The sequence below is a fragment of the Corvus cornix genome, chromosome Z (assembly GCF_000738735.6).
Source record: "Corvus cornix cornix isolate S_Up_H32 chromosome Z, ASM73873v5, whole genome shotgun sequence".
NCBI lineage: Eukaryota > Metazoa > Chordata > Aves > Passeriformes > Corvidae > Corvus > Corvus cornix.
The window spans coordinates 13,965,998-13,984,900 of record NC_046357.1 but is presented as its reverse complement, the minus strand read 5'-3'; the positions used below and the strand labels follow the sequence as shown (position 1 = coordinate 13,984,900).

Sequence of the window (18,903 nt, the reverse complement as noted above, 5' to 3'; positions counted from 1 at the left end):
GTCTCCTTGGTGCACAGAGTGGGACTGCTGGGAGAGCAGGCTCCAGGGGAGGATGCTCAGGTCTGCTGTGGATATGAAGCTCATGGCCTGCCCAGATGGAAACTGGCTCCCACATCACTTGAGAGGCACCGAGCATTCCCAGCCCCTGGCCCACAGCCAACACCAATGTCACCGGGGTGAAGAGAAAAGAAGCAGGTATCCCTGCAAGGTCTTAATTAGGAACAGTGAGAAAGGTTCACGACAGGAGGAATCCCAAATCTTCCCAGGACAGGAAGCTCACTTGGACCAATTTTTGTTCAGGCACCAGTGTGACTCCTCTGCCAAGGACTCTGCTTACTGCCACTGCTGAGGTGGGTTACCATAAGATTCCTGCTCAGAAAAATGATCTGGCTTTGATAAATTTCTTCTGCAACTTCTCTGAAAACACAAGGTCTGAGGTTTTTAATAGTGTGTAGAAGTTGTTTTGTTTAGAACTGCAAAACCTACACATGACTTAGTTAAATTGTATTTTTCAGAAGTGTCTGAGGTCCTGAGGAACTTAAGGAGTCAGAGCAGGATTTTAAAAGCTGATTGAGACATGATTTGGTTTCATTTGAACAGTCAGGAAACAAAGAAGGACCTATAAAGATGCCCTAGCAGTAGCAAAGAAAGCTTATGAACTGCCTGTCATTGCACTTTATACCCACCAAAGTCTTCTCTAACATCTACCTTCAAGATCAATCCCATGTCAAAGAGAGAAAAAAATCCAGTAGTTGAATAAATGTAAAAAAGTAAGGGGCAACAGAATACAAATCTTGAAGGACTAGTGCATAGATGATAGCAAACCCTTTTTGAGCAAACAACAGATGCACTAGATGAAAATTAACTGAATGATGACTTGGTAATCAAGAAAAGAAGTGAAAGACCAGAACATTTTAGTACATTGTGCCAAGAAAATGGCTTATTTGATCACATTTTAAGTGTAACTATACCACTTTCTTCTCCCACTTGTCCCTTTTAATCACATAATATACAAGTAAAGAAACCTTGTAAATAATGCATGCCTACACCTTTGTAAAAACAGCCAAATAGAGATGCTTCTTTGAGCTGCAACACAAACTCAACTTTTTTAACAAGCAGAGAACCCAAAAGGAAAAATTACTCTTGTATAGAACACCCTCACTGCAGGAAAAGCTCAAGTGAGAGATGAGCAAGTCCTTGAAGCACTGGCTCACGAGATCTACTTACATTAGAGAACTGTCAAAATCATCATCTTCAGCTGCAAGTTCCCCCTGCTGCATGGACAATAATTTGCTTTAGAAGCTGGCAAAGACAAGTTTCAAGGTAAATTAGCACCAGGTTTTGTTCACCTTACCAAACCAGGTGTTACGAGCTGTAGCAGGCTGTCAGCTGCTTCAGTTCAGCCATCAAGGCAGCTGCTTTTGACAAACCCATCTGCTGAAAAAAAGGAGGCTCCTTGAGGCTTTGATAGGGAATCAAATCAGAGGGGAAAATAACTCTGAGGAGAGAGTAATGGAGAGTCAAGTTTGGGTTGATAGTAAAATTGAGAGGAGAGAAAAAGATTAGTAAAGAAAAATTAGCAACAGCAGAAATATTCTAGAATGACAGAATCATTTAGGTTGGAAAAGACTTCCATGATCAAGTCCAACCTTTAATCAACCATCACCTAAAACACAGGATTAAGTGCCACATCCAGTTGTTTCCTGAACACTTCCATGGACAGTGACTCCACTACCTCCCTGGGCAGCCATTCCAGTGCTTAACTACCCTTTCAATGAAAAATTCTTCCTGAGGTCCAACCTGAACCTCCTGTGGCACAACTTGAGGCCATTTCCCTTTGTCCTGTCACTTGTTCCCTCGGAGAAGAGCCCCATCCCCACCTGGCTACACCCTCCTGTCAGTGAGTTGTAGAGTGATCAGGTCACTCCTGAGCCTCCTTTTCTCCAGCCCAAGCACCTGCAGTTCCCTCAGCTGCTCCTCACAGGACTTATGTTCCAGACCCCTTCCCCAGCTCCGTTGCCCTTCTCTGGACACACTCCAGCACCTCAAATGTCCCCTATTGAATTACGGGGCCCACAACTGGATACGGAACTCAAGGTGTGGCCTCACCAGTGCTGAGCACAGGAGGACTACCACTGCTCTGGTCCTCCTGGCCACGCTATTGCTGAAGTCACCAAGCAACAAGAGAAGAAACAGGGAAGACCAGAGCCCAAAGCCAGGGGAGAAAAAAATTTCAGACTTCTCTGAAGCTGGAAACCCACCTCCATAGAGAAAGACAGATGGACAACAGGGGAAACTGGGACGTAACAGATTTTGGCTGCCTGAAGTGCTTGAAGCCCAGCTGAGGCAGAGCTAAGACTTTGATGAAAAGCTTAAAAAAAGTTCTGTTTCCCAAACTGGTGAATACTTGCAGCCTCAGGAAAAACTGGAAATTACTGAGCAAATGAAAAAAAAAAATCCTTTAGGTATTGCACGCATGTGATATGCAGTAACCACCTGCAGCTCATAGCATGAAAGAGTGCTTTATTTTATTACAGTACAGATTCAGTCCAGTTCACAGAGAAAACATCAGTTAATACGTATCTTCACTTTGTAGGAGAAATGGGCATGAACACACGAGCACTCAGGCCGCAGCCTTCTACTGCCATTTATGCAAATTTTGCCTCCAAAGCATCATTTATGGTATACAGGTCTCACTACCATTCCATGTAACAGCACTGTAACGCCAGCTCTAGAAACACAAGAGAGGAGGATGTCGATCTCAAGGACTGTGAAAATGTGTGTGTGTGTGTGTGTGTGTGTATATATACACACATATATACAGATACTGCTTGGTGATTTAACTTTCAAAATCCTGGTTTTGACTTGAAAGTTTGTTTTAAAAGAATGTGTCCCTGAATAATACATGCTGTTCCTTGAGGCACATGTCCAAGTTCAGGCTTTGGGTAAGAGTCTTCACTTGAAGCAGCTATTGAGAGCCGAGGGTTTGGAGCAGACAGAACTGTCTGCACACCAGGTAGGTCTCTGTGAGCTGCAGTAGCAGCCAACAGGTAGGAGGGCACCTGAATCTCATCAACACAGTCTCCCATGTTAAACCATTTTATTAAAACCTGAAATAGCAATGAAGGCAATGATGTTAGCCAAATCAGCTCCTGTTAACCTAATAAACTTACCTTCCTGGAGGCTTTGGGCTTTTTGAAGTGGTTTTAGGACTCAAGACTCCAAAAACTCATCTATTTCCCCCACATCCAGGTTTACACCAGGTGGTCCAGCAAAGATACTCTTGCTCTTCACAAACCCTTCCTCACTTACATCCAGTGTCTTTGACATGTCCAGCACAGACTCTCCGCATCATGGTCAGAGGTCCTACCTAAGCAAAATAAAGCTGATAAATACTGTGTGCAGTTATCTTCTGTGTGGGGGGGAAAAAAATATCAAAGAACCCCAAATCATCTTTTGAGGAGGGGATTAAAAGGATGACTTCTTTTAAACCATGCAGACTGTAAGGGTGATAAAACTCCAATATCCCCCACAACCAAACATGAAACCTTCAGGAAAATGGAAAATATTCACAAAGAGAGGCCAGAAATACGACTGTGAAAGGTACTTTCAGTCTGAAGCATGTTTCAAGTAGCTTAGATTTTCACAGCCATTTAAAAAGTTTTGTGCACATAACTTGCTCCTGGCATACTCCACCATTTTTCTGACCTTTCTGCCTAATTACTTTTTCCTCCTCTCAAAGAGCAACAGAAAATGAGAAAACAGATCACAAGAGAGAGACAATGAAAGCTGTGAGCTGCATATACTACCAAGTATACAGAAAGTATTCCATAAGCTGTCAAATATAACAGCAACACAGCAATTTTCGTTTTTCTTCCACTTAAAAGCAGTCACAGCTTGAAATGTTTAAAAGACAATGTCCCAAGTTCATGCCCAAGCTCCTCAAAGTTTTAAACACAGCATCTTACAAGTGACAGAACACTGTTTGTCTTTTTATTTGTAAACCAGAGTTTGAAATACCTTACAATATACTTTTAATTTCATTTGTCTAAAGAAACAGCATTAAGAACTGAAAGAGCAGTGTGCCATTAAATGTTAAGAACCGTATTTTTAAAAACCTTCCTTAAAAAAGGTTATAGATGTACAATGAGTTTAAGTTGTATTTTAAAGTCAACTACTTAAGCATCTCAATGATTGAAAATGAAGTGCAAAAGCAGAAGTCCAGTCACAGATGAGGCTGTAGAGCTGTGCTCAAGACTGAAGAGGTCTACCTAGCGCAGACATAGCTGCACAATCCCCAAATTAATTCAGCCTGTCCCAGCCATGAATCCTGCAGATCCGAGCGACACCACTGATTAAGTCAGTTTGAACTACTTAATATAAATTCTCCCTTTCTAATAAGAAGGATAGTAACTAAAGCTTTCAGTTAGGCAATAAAACCTTTCTAATTAGCAACAAAAAAATAAAAGTGACTTGCTTACTCTGTTTCAGGCACTTTCAAGATCATAGTTTATTTACTGTAGGTAAAAAGCTAGTATACAGATTAAGGGATCTCTTAAATTTCAACTCTACAGTTATACACCATCTAGTATTCTTGCTCTGAATATTAACCAAAAGGTTTCTAAACACCTGTAAGCCCCACTATAAATCTGCATTGTTATGAGGAAAAAAATATAGAAATCAATGCTTAATTTTTTCAATGCATAATATTTACACTGTGAAACCAATGGGAAATAACAAGCAGCGGCAAAGAGGCAATAAATTTTAAAAAGCCAGAGTTTTATATAGGTTTTGGGTTTCTTTACAATAGTGTGCTAATCAGCATAATTGTATATATAAAAATTAAAATATAGCAGAGCATCCCACTACAGAAATCTGAATTGTCTGACTGCTGCCATTACTTGCTAACCATTTACATGCAACACCTGCTAGGACTGACTTTTTGTTTTCAAAGTGTAAAACAGTTCAAGGTTTAAGAGACAAACATTAATTTGTGTACAAAACCAAAAACTGCACTCAAGAGTAGTACTGGTCATGAGTGTCTTCCATACAGAAGGGGAGGGAAAGAGAAAAGTACCAATGATAGAAAGCAGTCTTCCATTCACTAATTTTCAAAGGCAATGCATAGACTGAGAATACCTGGATGGCAAACTCCAGAGACTCCAGGAACAAACAGCCTTCACACACAGGACCTCTGCAGGAGGCCTTTCCTTGCATCAGATGGCAATGGCTGACAGCAAATAAGGGGCACCAGGTGTACAAGTAATCAGATCTTGCAAAATACTAAGATGGGGTAGTTGTTAATATACAATTTGAACTATATATACAATATAATGGAATGTATCCCCTCCCAAGACTGGTTTATGAAACAATTGGACCTTTCTATACTAGCCTTATTACTCAGCTATTGTTCTAATGAAAATATAAGTACACAAGAGACTTGCATGAAAATTAAAATTTATGGGGCATTTTACAGGAACTATTGACAAAGCTGCTTAATGGCATTTCTGCTTTTTAAGTAATTTTTTTAGATATAATTGAAAACATCTGTGTATAAAATGTCCTGACAGACACTTTGACATGGAACTTTGGTGACAAACCACTTCAATAACAATGTGGTGAAAAATTAAAGTATTTAAGGTAACTCAAACGGAATAGGAAATGGAATGCCAATATGGCAGTTAACCCTTTTTTTCTGTTGTTTGAAACAGGAAAGTCTCTTGTACCAGCAGAATCCTGTATACAGATAGAGAAGTAGGGAATACACCACTTAAAATTCCCATTAAACAAAAGCCGATTCATCATGTGAGAAGGTACAAATTACAGAAAACATGAACAGTCAATAAAAGAGAAACAACTGGTTTACATAATAGAAGAGAGAACACTTCAGTCTGAATGCAGTTATTTTGTGAAAGCTGCTACAACAGCCCACAGAACCTCATTAGTGTTGGTTTTCATACATTCAACCTCAGGGTCTAAATCCAGGAGCTGCCGCACTCTCTTTGTGGCTAAATCATACTGCTCATCCAGGAGGGGGGCAAAAGCGTTCTCCAGGACATCTGAGGCGTGGGCTAAATACACGAGCGCCAGCAAGCGCTTGTCCATGCGGTGGGGGTCGTTTACCCACTTGTCAAGAACTGCCTCCTGAACCTTCTTGATGAGGCGCTGTTTGATGTTGTTGTTGGTGAGAGGGTGTGTAGTCATGTCAAAAAGAAGGAAGTTCTGTTTCTCTGTTGTCAGTACACCTTTTTCCACTAGATTTTTAGCTAACCGCTCACGGACATTTCGTAGCTGGTAGTGCAACTTCAGTGGGTTCCATGTTTCACCTAAAACAGCAAGAAAACCACACAACAGTCAGACAAAGTTTAAGCTGCACTGTTGCAGTGATTTTTTTTCCCCCTCTGTGGCGCGTTGTGGAGCTGTCAAAATTATACAGAGCAGACTACAAGACACTGTGCTCCTGTCAGCATTTCTCTGATCCCTGGCACAGAGGCAGAGACCAGGAGGACCTCCTTGGAGGAGCTCTGGGGTATGTTCAAAGTTTGGATGAAATGATAGCTAAGTCACATCTTGATTACAGATATGACAAGTAAACAAAAACCTTGTCTCGTAAAACAAAACAGTTATGCAGAATGAATTTACTCTTAGTAACAATAAAGTAAAATCAAGCACCTTCTACAGTCTTTGTGCATTTTTCTGAGTCCAGCCTTTTACCATGTCAGAGACTGCAAGAAGTGTTACTGCCTTTCTTCTGCCACAGAGACAAGCTAATGCACACCTACGTAGCGCATTTCTTTATTTCTCCAGGTTTGAACTCTTCTCCCCCTTCCTGCCTCCACCAGATGAAACAGTGATGATGTATTGTGACACAGGTATGCACACATGAAGCATATGTTGGGCAGAGCCCTTAATGTTTCTGTATAAATTACTCCTAATGCTTTTTGTTAAGGCAGAAGAACTGGGGCCTTCAGAGTGTGTGACTGTGTGCAGAGAGGAGGAAATTGAAAAAACACAAAATCAGCATCAACAGCTCCTGATAAAGTTAAAACTGTTCAGCAGTGAGAATTCTACCTTTGCTTAAGAGCTTACTTCACAGGCTAAAAAATTGAATTCCAGCTTATTAAGTATTTAAGAACTAAAATCCCCTCCTGATGTAAAAGACTATGCATTTTAAGGGGCAAGAAAAGGAACAACATTAAGTATTTCTTACATAGATGGAGGTTTTCCATAAATTATATGAGAATTCTGTACCAAGCTTTTAAAAAATTTATTGGTTAGCACAAAATAACAACAGCAGCAACAACAGGAAGCCACAAGTAACTTCGAGATTTCTCCCAGTGTGATGGAGGGTGACACACACTGTATCCAAGTAACAGTCAAGATAAGTAAATAAATGAGGTGACTCCAACAGCAGAGTGAAAGGCAGAGAACCAACCAGGTCTGAACTACACAAATCCTTATAGGTCTCAGATGTCACTGAATGTGATTCCCCATTTTGATCATGAACGGACCTATCACACGAACAAAGTGGTTTCCTTACTACCTTTCACAGGGCAAAGTCTATTTCCTAGATTTTTGTACAGTTGCCATGTGGATGAAACTGCTGTGGTGACACCTTGTGACCAAGCTCCTCAATTACACAGACACTTGCAGAAACAGATGCGTGCTATATCTACAGGAAACTTGACATTTTGATCCAAACTTCTGTATTCCACACCCTTGCTTTCCTTAGAGGGTACCTTATAAATATCAGCCTGACAAACATCATCTTACATGTCCATATATTTATTTCCATGATGGCTTTCAACTCACATATACTGTAACTCCAAGCAGTGCTCTGAGTCACTGGTAATTATGGATAGAGTAGCTTTTTTCCAGGATTGACCTGGTCACCAAATCAAAATTCTAACAGAGTTTATGAATTTATTAAACAAAACAAAGCAAAACCAACTGACCAATAGAAAGAAAAAACCCCACCCAGACCCACTGAAATAATTTTCTTCAGAAGAGCCAATCTCTAAACCGCAGGAAACGCAAAGAACATTAATGCCACCGAATAATTAGTAATTAATAAACATACATTAGTAAAAATGACTGATTTAAGCCTTAGCCACAGCACTGATGATAACTATCTTCCCAGAGCCAAAGCTCAGCAGGGTCAGGAAAATCTTAGCTTAGCTCAAAGAAAACCTACAACACTAGTTCATATTAGCTGACCTTTTTTGAGCCAGTCCTAACTTGATGTGCATTGCACTGGGAGAGGAGGTGAAATGTCAGCACAAATTATGTATTTGGGACAAGAAAAATGAATTGTTTTTGCAGGCTGTAAGAGGGAAGGGGAACTGAGTGAGAACTGAACTGCATGGCTCTGCAGCAGCCATGCTCCCTCCAACATGGGCTGCTTTGTAAGTCCAGTCTACCCCCTGCCTGACAGCCAAGGAGCAGGAGAGGACAGATGAGAATGAACTGGTGTGCAAGGAAGGCTGTTTAAGGTGGTGCAAGATGAATGGGAAGAACAAAGGAAACAAGAAAGCAGAGAAAGGCAAAGAGAGTTTGCTCTTTTCTGCAGCTCATCAGTTGCAAGAAGTAACAGATTCTACACAGGCAACTTCCAAGTCTCATTACCTTGACCTCTCACACTGTTGACTAAACAGGGCTTTTTCCTGCGCTGTTTGCACAACTCATGCACAGCGCTGATCTACTCCAAGGAAGCTGTATTTATGTGTTTTGTGAAAACAGACGAATGCTGGTGATTGATTCTGTCTACAGTACAGCCTGGAGAGGGGAAAGCTCTAAGGAAACCTTGCTGCACCCTTTCACTACTTAAAGGGGGATTACAAGAAAGATGGGGTCAGACATTTTAACAGAGCCTGGGACATGAAGTAATGGTTTTAAAGTGAAGGACAGCTGGCTGCGATTAGATACAAGGAAGAAATTTTTCACAATGAGACACTAGAATGGATTGCCCAGAGAGGTGGTGGATGCCCCGTCCCTGGAAACATTTAATGTCAGGTTGGATGGAGCTCTGAGTAACCTGGTCTAGTGGAAGATGTCCCTGCTGACTGCAGAGGAGCTGGACTAGATGGCCTGTAAAAGTCCCTTCCAATGCAAGCTGTTCATAATTCTGTGATAATTGACATTTCATTTATCACAACTATTTACTAGCTTTACAGGGAGAGCTGTGTGCAAAGTACTCATCTTGAAGACTTTGTTTTGATCAACAGGAAGTATCTTAACATTTTAAAATATTTATTACATTTCTTCAGTTAATGAAAAAATGAAACTCTTAATGCTTTATTTTTTTCTTTATGATTAATGGCCAAATCACCCTCAAGTCTTACATGTGAGCTATGAGCTCTTCACCTCCTTTCTTTATTGAAAGATCTGAATACTCAGTCCACACAGTTAGGCTCCTCACTTCCACTAACCCTCATTTCCAAACACAGGGAAAGGAAGGCAGTTACATCTCCAGGGTGCAGTCCTGATTTACTTCAGAGTCAGCGGAAGGCACCTCTTTCACCGAGTTGAGATGTCCTCTGACACTTCCATACAGATCCTTTCTGTACCAAGTTAAGTCAAAAGCAACAGTTACTTATATTTGATTAAAGGCTACATCAACAAGAGACTACCCCAGAAGACAGACTAATTAACTTTTCTGCGTATTTTCTCTCAAAAACCCTTGCAACATAATCTCTAGTGATGCCAGATAATTAGGTTTATTTGGATAAAAAAAGCAAATACGTTATGTCCGAGGCTTACCACTAAGCAGTTCAATCCAATTTTGTACTGTTTCAGGAGGCTGGGTCTCTTTTATGTGTTTCAGAGCTTCATCAAGCAAAACATCCCCTGTAGGAGCATCTGACTTGCAAATCACCTAAGAATGAACAAAACACAGTCAGTATTTTGACATAATTCAGTTATGACAAACATACTCACCATACTCACCTGTTATGAAAAGCGGAAGAATTTTTTTGAAAATAAGGAACTCTCTCTTAAGAATATGCAACTTTGAAAACGCAAACCTTTGTTGTTAAAAAAAAAATATCTGTGGCTTTAATTCAAAATACATTAAGTCTGAGGTTATCTGTAATTTAAATTAACCTTAATGGGCTAAAATTATAGTATTATGAACAAACTTAAAACCTAATTTTTTAGGGAAAATAACTCACTTATCCAGTCAGGTCTTTTGCTACCTCCCCAAAACAAAGTATGCTACACTAAATTAGTCTCTGAATACAGTCTGTTTTACTGCTTCAAGTCAATTTATTTAAAATACTGAGTTAAACAATAAGGTTGCATCAAAAAAAAAAAAAAGCAGTGAAAAAGCACAAAAGCTACAATATATTAATGGATAAAAATAGGTTCATAACAACATCTGCAAGTTTTGCAGCTCTGAAGAACACACTGCCAGGTAACAATGTTTCATTTAATAACAGTTAAACCACACATATTAGCGAAAATACATACGTACTAATAAACCCCTAACATGCAACAATAAACGCAATTCCATTGTTATTTAATAACCTCTAAAATGATTTGAGTTCTTCACTCAGGAAAGCATGACAAAAAATTTATTCAGAGTAACATAATAAAACTTAAGAATTTGATTAACTGCTTGTTCACCAATATAAGTAGTTATAGAAACCATGTACAAATACAATTCTTTTCCTGGATAGAAAATCAGAGCATCAAATGAAAACCTACAGATTAAATTAGCTCGAGTCAGTATATTTAAATAAAATCTTTATTTACAGAAGAACTAATACAGTTGTTAATAATAGTAATAGTAGTTGTAGTTATTATTGTACCTGGCAATTTAAATAGTTTTACAAGATAGCACTTTATAAGCATCAGGTAAAAGGTAGCAGGCGATTGACAGAAAAATAAATTCATCAACACAATTCCACATATATACACACACATATATATATATATATACATATATATATACACACACCCCTATGAAAAGCAGGAAGTGAAAGCTCTTATTTTTCCTGACACTTCAGAGTAATCAGAAAGGTGTTCCGAAAATGTCCTCCTGAAATATATCCCAAGTTTTTTTCCGTTCCATAGTTCTAATAATCCTTACTACAAAAAATAGAGTCAATGCATTTTCATAAGACCTGTGATAACACTGAAATGAGCTGCAATGAGCTGAAGTTGATGTCCTACCATTGGGGTTAAAGTTAACTTCAAAAGATGATCCCCAGCTGGTGTGCAAAAGTGTACAAAACCTACAAGATTAAATTAAAATTGCTCAAGAGATCTTCGTGAGTACCTAGCAGATCATAGCTGGAATGGTATTCAGATGGTCTATATAAAGCACAGAAACTAAGATTTTCATAATAAATCAGCAAGAATGAACCAGTGCAAAATGCCAGGCTAAAAATAACAAAGTATATTTAGATCTAGAAAGTGAGGTATTTTTAAAAAGAGGGTAAAAAAGCCAGTAGTGTAAGGTGTTTTGGGAGATATAGAAGATACCAGCTTAGTCTAGAAATACAGAAAACTTCAACAGGCAAATTAAAACACTCAGGGAGCTGCTGAACTGCATTCAGTACAGAATTTTAAGACTAAACATCTACCAGAGAAGGACTCACTATCTGTTACTCCATCAGGATTAGATGGTCTCTTGAGATACTGCCCAGGTCTCCATTTTGGGGAGATCACTCCAACATGAACTTCAGATATTTGGTCTTAAGAACACATCTGCACTTTAATCCAGACAATCCCTATTTGAAACTAAACACACAACAATACCTATTTATCTTTCTGATTTACAAGCTTTCACAGCATCACTCAAAACCTTTATTAACCCATATAATTATATTACAACTTTCAGCTTTGTATCAAGATCCTAAATTTTTGCAAGTGCCTGTTCTTTCATTTTATAGGAGCATACTTCAAAATGAGATTTTAAGTTGCTAGATTGCAGCTACTAATAGTCACCTCTCAGATACTCCTTTAATAATTAGCCTAAACACACCCAACTTACTCATCTTCCTTTCTTTTAAAAACTGACATTCACACAGTATTTTAGTTTCTTTCAAGTGCCCCATGTTTAGTTTCACAGTAACCTCAGTCACACAGGATTGCTCCAGCCTGCTGCAGTTGGTACACGGTACTCACCATCCCACCTTAGCAGGCAAGATGCAAGATGGGAAATCATCTTTTTAACCTGATTTATTATTAAAAACAAACAGAGCAAACCTCACTGAAGAGATTACAAATGCTTTTAAGTTTAGGATATAAGTAAAGAGATTTAAGTTTAGGAAATAGCTTTCCTTGCTTATTTGTGCTTAAAATACTTTTTTCTACCACTGCAAAGAAGTCTAAGAATCTAGCATGAATACAACACAGCACAACAGTACCAGCCTAAACATACAGGCATTTAGAGGAAAGGAGCACAGAGGCCTCAATTCAACTCAGCAAGGATCCATAAGCTCTTGTGAAGCCACAGTGCACAGTGACTTTGTTCCCAAGTTTACCTGTCTCTCCAGCCAGCAATACCAAACTATTTTTCCACTTCTCTGCTATACTGAATATCCACAGCACTGTTTCTTCAGTCAAGATTATATTTTCCTTCAAATAAGCGTATGTTGGTTCACACTTCCATAATATTTCTCTCCCACTCCCCAGCACATGGAGACAGGCAACAGCAGAAGCCCAGCCACCTCTGAATCTTCACAGATCAGCTCTTCCTTGAAGAACTTAGTGATTGAATGCTTCTTGGCTAATGCTCTTCAGAGTGGGAAATCAGGTGGCTTTGGGATCGCATCAACTGAATCACCACAGAAGATTTAACACTCACAAGGGGGACTTTTCTCCTCTCTTTAACAGAGGGACTAAGGTAGCGAAGATCCTGGTTCTTCAGAGATGCTGGTCCTTAGCCTGATGGCAAAATAATTTTCTTTATTCCCATTTTTCCATGATTGATCAGGTACTAGATTTGCCTGATACTCATCTACTAAGGAAATTTCAATTATACAGAATATTTAATTTGCATTTTTCACAATGCAGCTCTGCAACTAAGCAAAGCTGAAGATTACGCACTTGTTGAGCTGATTTTTAAGTAAAAATTCAATCATGCATGAATTGCTCAGCATTGTAAGCAAAAAAATACTGAAGTAAATCTGAGAAGGATTTGTTGGGATTCCTTTTGCTTTTAATAATTCTATCAATTTGGTTTGCTCTCTGAGGCTGTAAGGCAATGTAGAGTACCATCTTTATTCTCAATAACCACTTGCAAACCTCAACATTCATTTACTTGTTTCTAATATCGATCCCAGTAGACAGAACTCCAAAATGATGCAACGATTACATACTCTTAAGCCAAATTTACAAGGATGTTGCAATGTGTAACACATCATATCCACTTACAAAGTTTCACTAAGGTCCATCAAATCCTTGTCTACTCTTTTCTCAGTCTCATTTGACTCTCTATGGCCTTCAACCATGGATTAATGCATCTTGATCCATTCTGAAGTGTAAAATATTATCACAGAGATCAACCTGATTTAAGGCTTTAAGTAAAAATCATTGTAGCTATTGTTTTTTAAGTTAATTATATGATCAAAGCCACAGTTAGCTGGTTATAAATCTCTGCTACTGCCTGAAAAACTACCCGAAAAAGTTCTACCCCCTTCCTGTCCTCACCTTACCTTACTTGTGCCCCACCAGATTACAAGATCAAGAGAGTGGTTCATGTAAAAACTAAACTGATCTAAGTAAATTAGTTTTCAGCCACCAAATCACAACCCTGGATGTATTAGACAGCTCTTCCCAATTATTAGACACAGTATTTATTTCACAGCCAAAGCTAAGGGTGTGGGGAGCAATGCCTGCAGAAGCATGACAAGGAGGACACTTGACAGAGTAGAGACACTTAAATCTGGCCAACTCAGGAACAAGACTGAAATTTAGCGTTAATGGAAAACTTCAAATAAGGTGCCACAACACGAGTCATTAACAAGAATGATTTCTAAATTGATGGACGTGGTGTAGTTAGGGATTTTGTTTGCAGGAAAGTACTTAAGCAGAAAACAACCTCCATTTAAATTTTAAATTAATGCCTATTTTTATAGAACCCTCCTGCCCGAAAACAGAAAAGTATCTCAAATGCCTTACAACAGCAGAAAAAGAAAACCTCTAAATTGCGTAGCTTTTAGATGACCTTAAACAAACACATCTACACAATCCCAAAACCACATGATAAAATTTAACAATAAACACCCGACCACAAACAAAGAAAAACCAAACACAACCCACACCAATAATTCTGCTTGTATTTTTTAGTGGAGACACACAGAGGTTATTTTTCCACTTTCCAAAAAAGCCCAGCAACCTCACAGTTAATATTTCAAGTAGACAGAGCTGACAAGGTTTTCACAGAATGAAAATAACTCCTGACTGAATGCCTAAGACGAACACTACTGAATGCCTAAGAAGCCAAAAGCTCTGGAGGAAAAAAAAAGTGCGAACTAATCAATGCTGAATATGCTTAAATGAGGCTAAAAGAAGTAAGGGGCTGCTTGTCAGAACAGAGGTTCGATTTTTCTGAAGTGAAGGATGCTGGGAGGAGGTTGGGGAATTCACAAGCTTTCCTTAAAATTCAGCAAATATTGACAGGGAAATGTGCCATAAGAGAATTTATTTGTGGTGGACAGACAACATTTGACCAGGTTTTCAATAAGCTTATTGTACAAATATCCTCTATTGCTGATGAAGTAAAAATTCTTCCAAGAGTGTGACTTTGCACATTTTGTACAAATGAAAAATTCAGTGGTTAAAGTAAAAAATAAAGGCCTCAAATCTTCAGCCTAATTCTATAAAGGACCTTAGACATGTGGCCATCTTGAAGGTCAGAGAGCATAACCAATTTTAACAAACCAGCCTCATGCATGAACTAGATAGATCTGTGTTCTCATGGGCCCCAAATAAAAGGATGGTTTCCTTCCCATGTACTGCAAGCACAAACTGCAGCATTGTGTACACCTGAAGTAAACTGGTGGCTTGCAGGACACATCTGGCATCTGGCAGTTATCCATTCCTTTTAGCCTCAGCCCACATCCCACTGGCATTGCAAAAGCCTTTGGCAGATTACAGCTGGTGCCACTGGCAGTAACTGCTGCCACTGCATCCTGGCCAGAGCCACTGCCAACGGTTGGTGCAAGGCTCCCAACAGTACCAGCAAAACATCCAAAGAACAAACAGAACAAGTACCAGAGATCTTCCAAGGCACTTCATCTCACCACTGAAACACTTTTTACCTTTGCACATCCACTTTATGTCATTACTCAGAATCATCACATAAAGAAAAAAAACCCCATTCCTTTTCTTAGAAGCAGTTGTAATTTACAGCTCCTATATTGTGTGGAGCATGACAAGTAAAGGTGATCATTTTCCTGCACTTACCTTTCTTGTTAGCAGACTTTTGCGCCTCATTCCACAGGCCTCCAGCTGGAGACGCCCCCGCAATGCCAATTCAATTAACATACAGCCACGCAAACCCGAGGAGATGCAATCGTTCCAGAACGATGTGTAACCCTGTGAAGAATGGAAAACAGTAAGATATGTCCATCTCTGTCTGAAAGTGAACAGAAAAAAGGCCTTGCCACATTCTCTAAGCAGTTCTCCTGCTTTCATACTTTTGAAGTGGCATCACTAGTCACTATCATTCCTGCCCTGAAAACATGAAAGAGAAACAGTATCGTCCTCTATTAGTTTTGACACTCAGTCTCTGCCTTTTGAAGAACGGGGAATCCTCAGGAAAATGATACAGAGTGAAAGCAGGCAACACCAAGAATGGTGAGGTATAAAGTGTAGTTTTATACATAGTCAAAATAAACATACGACATTTTTAAGACATCAAGCTTTTGGCATTGCTGACATCACACAGCCTTCTGAGTGACTGAGAAACATTAACATGATTTTACATGCATAAACAGCATGGCACTGACAAAGCAATAATAACCTGAAAACGGATATTAAGTTAACTATGGAGTATACTGGAAAACAGGAATGTGGCAATCAGCACAAATCACAGAACAGATTATTTTGACTCAGACAGTGTAAACTAAAAGACAAAAGCTTTCAAAAATATTTGGAACAGCTACCATTTTGCCATTTAAATCCTTTGAAAACATATATTTTTACAGCTTGAAGCATCTAGTTCTTATACAAACTGCAAAGCTGCAAACCACATTTATTTTACAAACCACACCACACCTACCATGATTTATCTCTATTTCTGCATTGATAGCTGTCTGCTTAAACGGCAGAACAGATCACTTGACCCAACACATTTACTCATCAGTATCTAGAAACACAACTATTGGCTTCTGTATTCCATTGTTCAAAAGTTAGGATCAAAAAAACCTTACAAAAAGAATTCTCTTTTATCTATGGAGTAGCCAACAGTGTTCTTGCATACTTTAAAATGTTTGAGTATCTAAGACAAAGCAAAATCATTGAGAAATATTCCGTCTTTTGAGAAATGTCCGCAGAAATGTTTGATATGATTCATAAAGATCTTTCTAAATTCCTCTAATGAAGCACTTCTGAAAATACTGACTTTGGGATACTTTACAGAAAGGTGCTCTACACAGGACAAGGCAGGGCGGAAGAGAGCTCTGCTTCTCATAAATTTGTCTTAACCAATAACCAAGACTAGCTTAAATCAAGAGCAAGTCAATTTTACTCTTTTTGCAGACAAAAGCTGCCAATATATAAAGATACAATGCCCATATCCTAAGTCCACTAAATTTAAAAACCAGTCTCTAACTAACGCCATCAAGTACAGATTTCCAGGAATGTGAGACTATTTCCTTCAATTTTGCACTTAGCTATTTTCAAGAGCTGTGTTATATAGATGACCAATACTTCCAAAAAGTCTACAAAAGCCCTGAATCTCTAAGGCAATTACCAAAATAGGTCCCATATATTTATTTAAAACACCATAAATGTAAGTTTGGAAAGGCATTTGAGAAGTTATCTAATCAGCCTTCTACTCTAGAGTTGACACTTTGCAAGTATCAGCTACTCTTAGGATGCCATTCGGTAGTTAGGAGTATGGCTGGCACCAGCTTTTCTTTGTCAAATAACAGACATGATAAGGTTCAGTATTTGCTTGAGCAGGAAGAGATATGACTACCATATTCTATCTCCAATCAGTCTCTTTACATAATAATTTCTGAAGTCAGACAATATATACACAAACTAAAAATCTACTGCACAAGCTCACAGGCACAATGTATTTGCACTTCTTTATATTCACAGAAAGTTCCATATTATTACACAAACAATTAAAGTGCTGATGCTTTTTCCCCTTCTCAGTAATGAAAGCTGAATTTATTTTTTATATTACTATTTTTCAGTGAAGTGACATTAACTACACCACTCCCAGCACCAATTACCAGATGTAAATTCCTCTGTTCCAGTAGTTAACATGGATGGCCATAGGCTGAGGATTGCAGAGAAATAAGGGCTCGTAAGATAATTCAGGTCGAAAGTGACCACTGGAGTCTCTAGTCCAACCTCCTGCTGCAAGCAGATTCAGTTACAAAGTCAGGTCAAATTGCTCAGGGTTCTATTCAAGCATGTCTCAAAAACCTCCAAGGATGGAGACTGCACACCCACCTAACAGCTTTTAACCAAGTGATCCTGAAAGACAGCTCAAAAAGATTATATCCTTCATAAATGGAGCTGCTTGCTCTGGTGGGTCAGAAGACATTAAAATCATGAGACTGTGCACTGTGTCACAATCTTCTTATTTTTTTTCTGCCCCCCAGGCTCAGAGTTCACAGGCAATCCTCTAGAGAAGGAATGTTATATTTCCATACACAGAAAGTGCACAGCTATTAACAGTTAAGAAAGAGATTCTTTTCAATCCATTAAACTGATCTTTCCTGATTATTCAGGTAGATGAACTAGTTGATTTTGACACCTACTGCAAAGATATCAGACAATCGAAGGAACCTTCACAGAATATTGGTTTAGCACACAACAGTCTAACTAAATCATCCTTTAAATTAACTCAAACTTCCTGGAGTAACTAAAACTGAATGGAAGACACTTATCTTCGACACTCCAAACACCCTCTTGACACCTACTTTAAATGGCATACAGCATAACTAGAAAAGGTGCACAGAAGAGAAACAAAGGGGTGGACATTAATAATATACAGAGAGGTGGAATGGCAATATAGAATAATACACTATTTATAAAGGAAACAAGGGCTAAAAGGTGATAAACAAAGCTAGCTGATCGGTTAGGAGTCAGTAGCCAACTTCTTTTCTGTTTTTCCATTAAGTTGTTTTAACAGGAAGGCAAAAGTTTTTTAACAATCCTTTAAAAAACAAGATTAATAATGAAGTTTGACAGACAGCAATGGATCTGTAAACCACATGTGGACCAGGATGAAGTCAATGTACACTGGGGGAATTGTCATCCTGAGCCCACCCTCTCCCTGAATGTGCACTGGCCACTGCTCATTACAGCACGTGGGAATGAGACAGGGAAATGGTTTTAAAAACTGTTCAGTTATTCCAAATTGCTAGCAGTCTGAAAACCCTTGACTGAAGATCAAACACCACTATTTAGAAATGCAACTAACTGCACTATTTAATGCTCTTAAACAGCACTAATTTTCTTACAAATACAACACCAAGTATTTTTACATCACCTGTCTTCCTGCAAGTCTTATAGTTTTATAAACTTTCTAACTCAAAGAAATACTTATTTCATTAAAGTTGCTAAGCAGCAGGGGGGAAGACATACAAAGCAGGAGATTATTTTTATCTGACAGCAATCACACTAGAATAGCACTTTAAGCTATGAATAGCTTGCAAGACAAAATTTTAAATCTACACTGACTCAAAGATCAAAAAACTGTTTACAACTGTC

At 38.8% G+C, this 18,903-nt stretch overlaps 1 protein-coding gene across 1 annotated transcript in view; it reads right to left on the bottom strand.

Moving 5' to 3' along the window:
* Nucleotides 1-2,506: 2,506 nt before the first annotated feature.
* The window catches only part of GOLPH3 (golgi phosphoprotein 3), a 32,843-nt gene continuing 16,446 nt past the window's right edge, over nt 2,507-18,903 (bottom strand). Inside the window, exons 2-4 of the mRNA XM_010395138.4 lie at nt 15,415-15,546; nt 9,760-9,874; nt 2,507-6,326 (exon numbers count right to left, since the gene is read on the bottom strand). Of these exons, the coding sequence (XP_010393440.2) occupies nt 5,902-6,326; nt 9,760-9,874; nt 15,415-15,546 (672 nt within the window). The 3' untranslated portion in view covers nt 2,507-5,901. The remainder of the gene's footprint in view (nt 6,327-9,759; nt 9,875-15,414; nt 15,547-18,903) is intronic.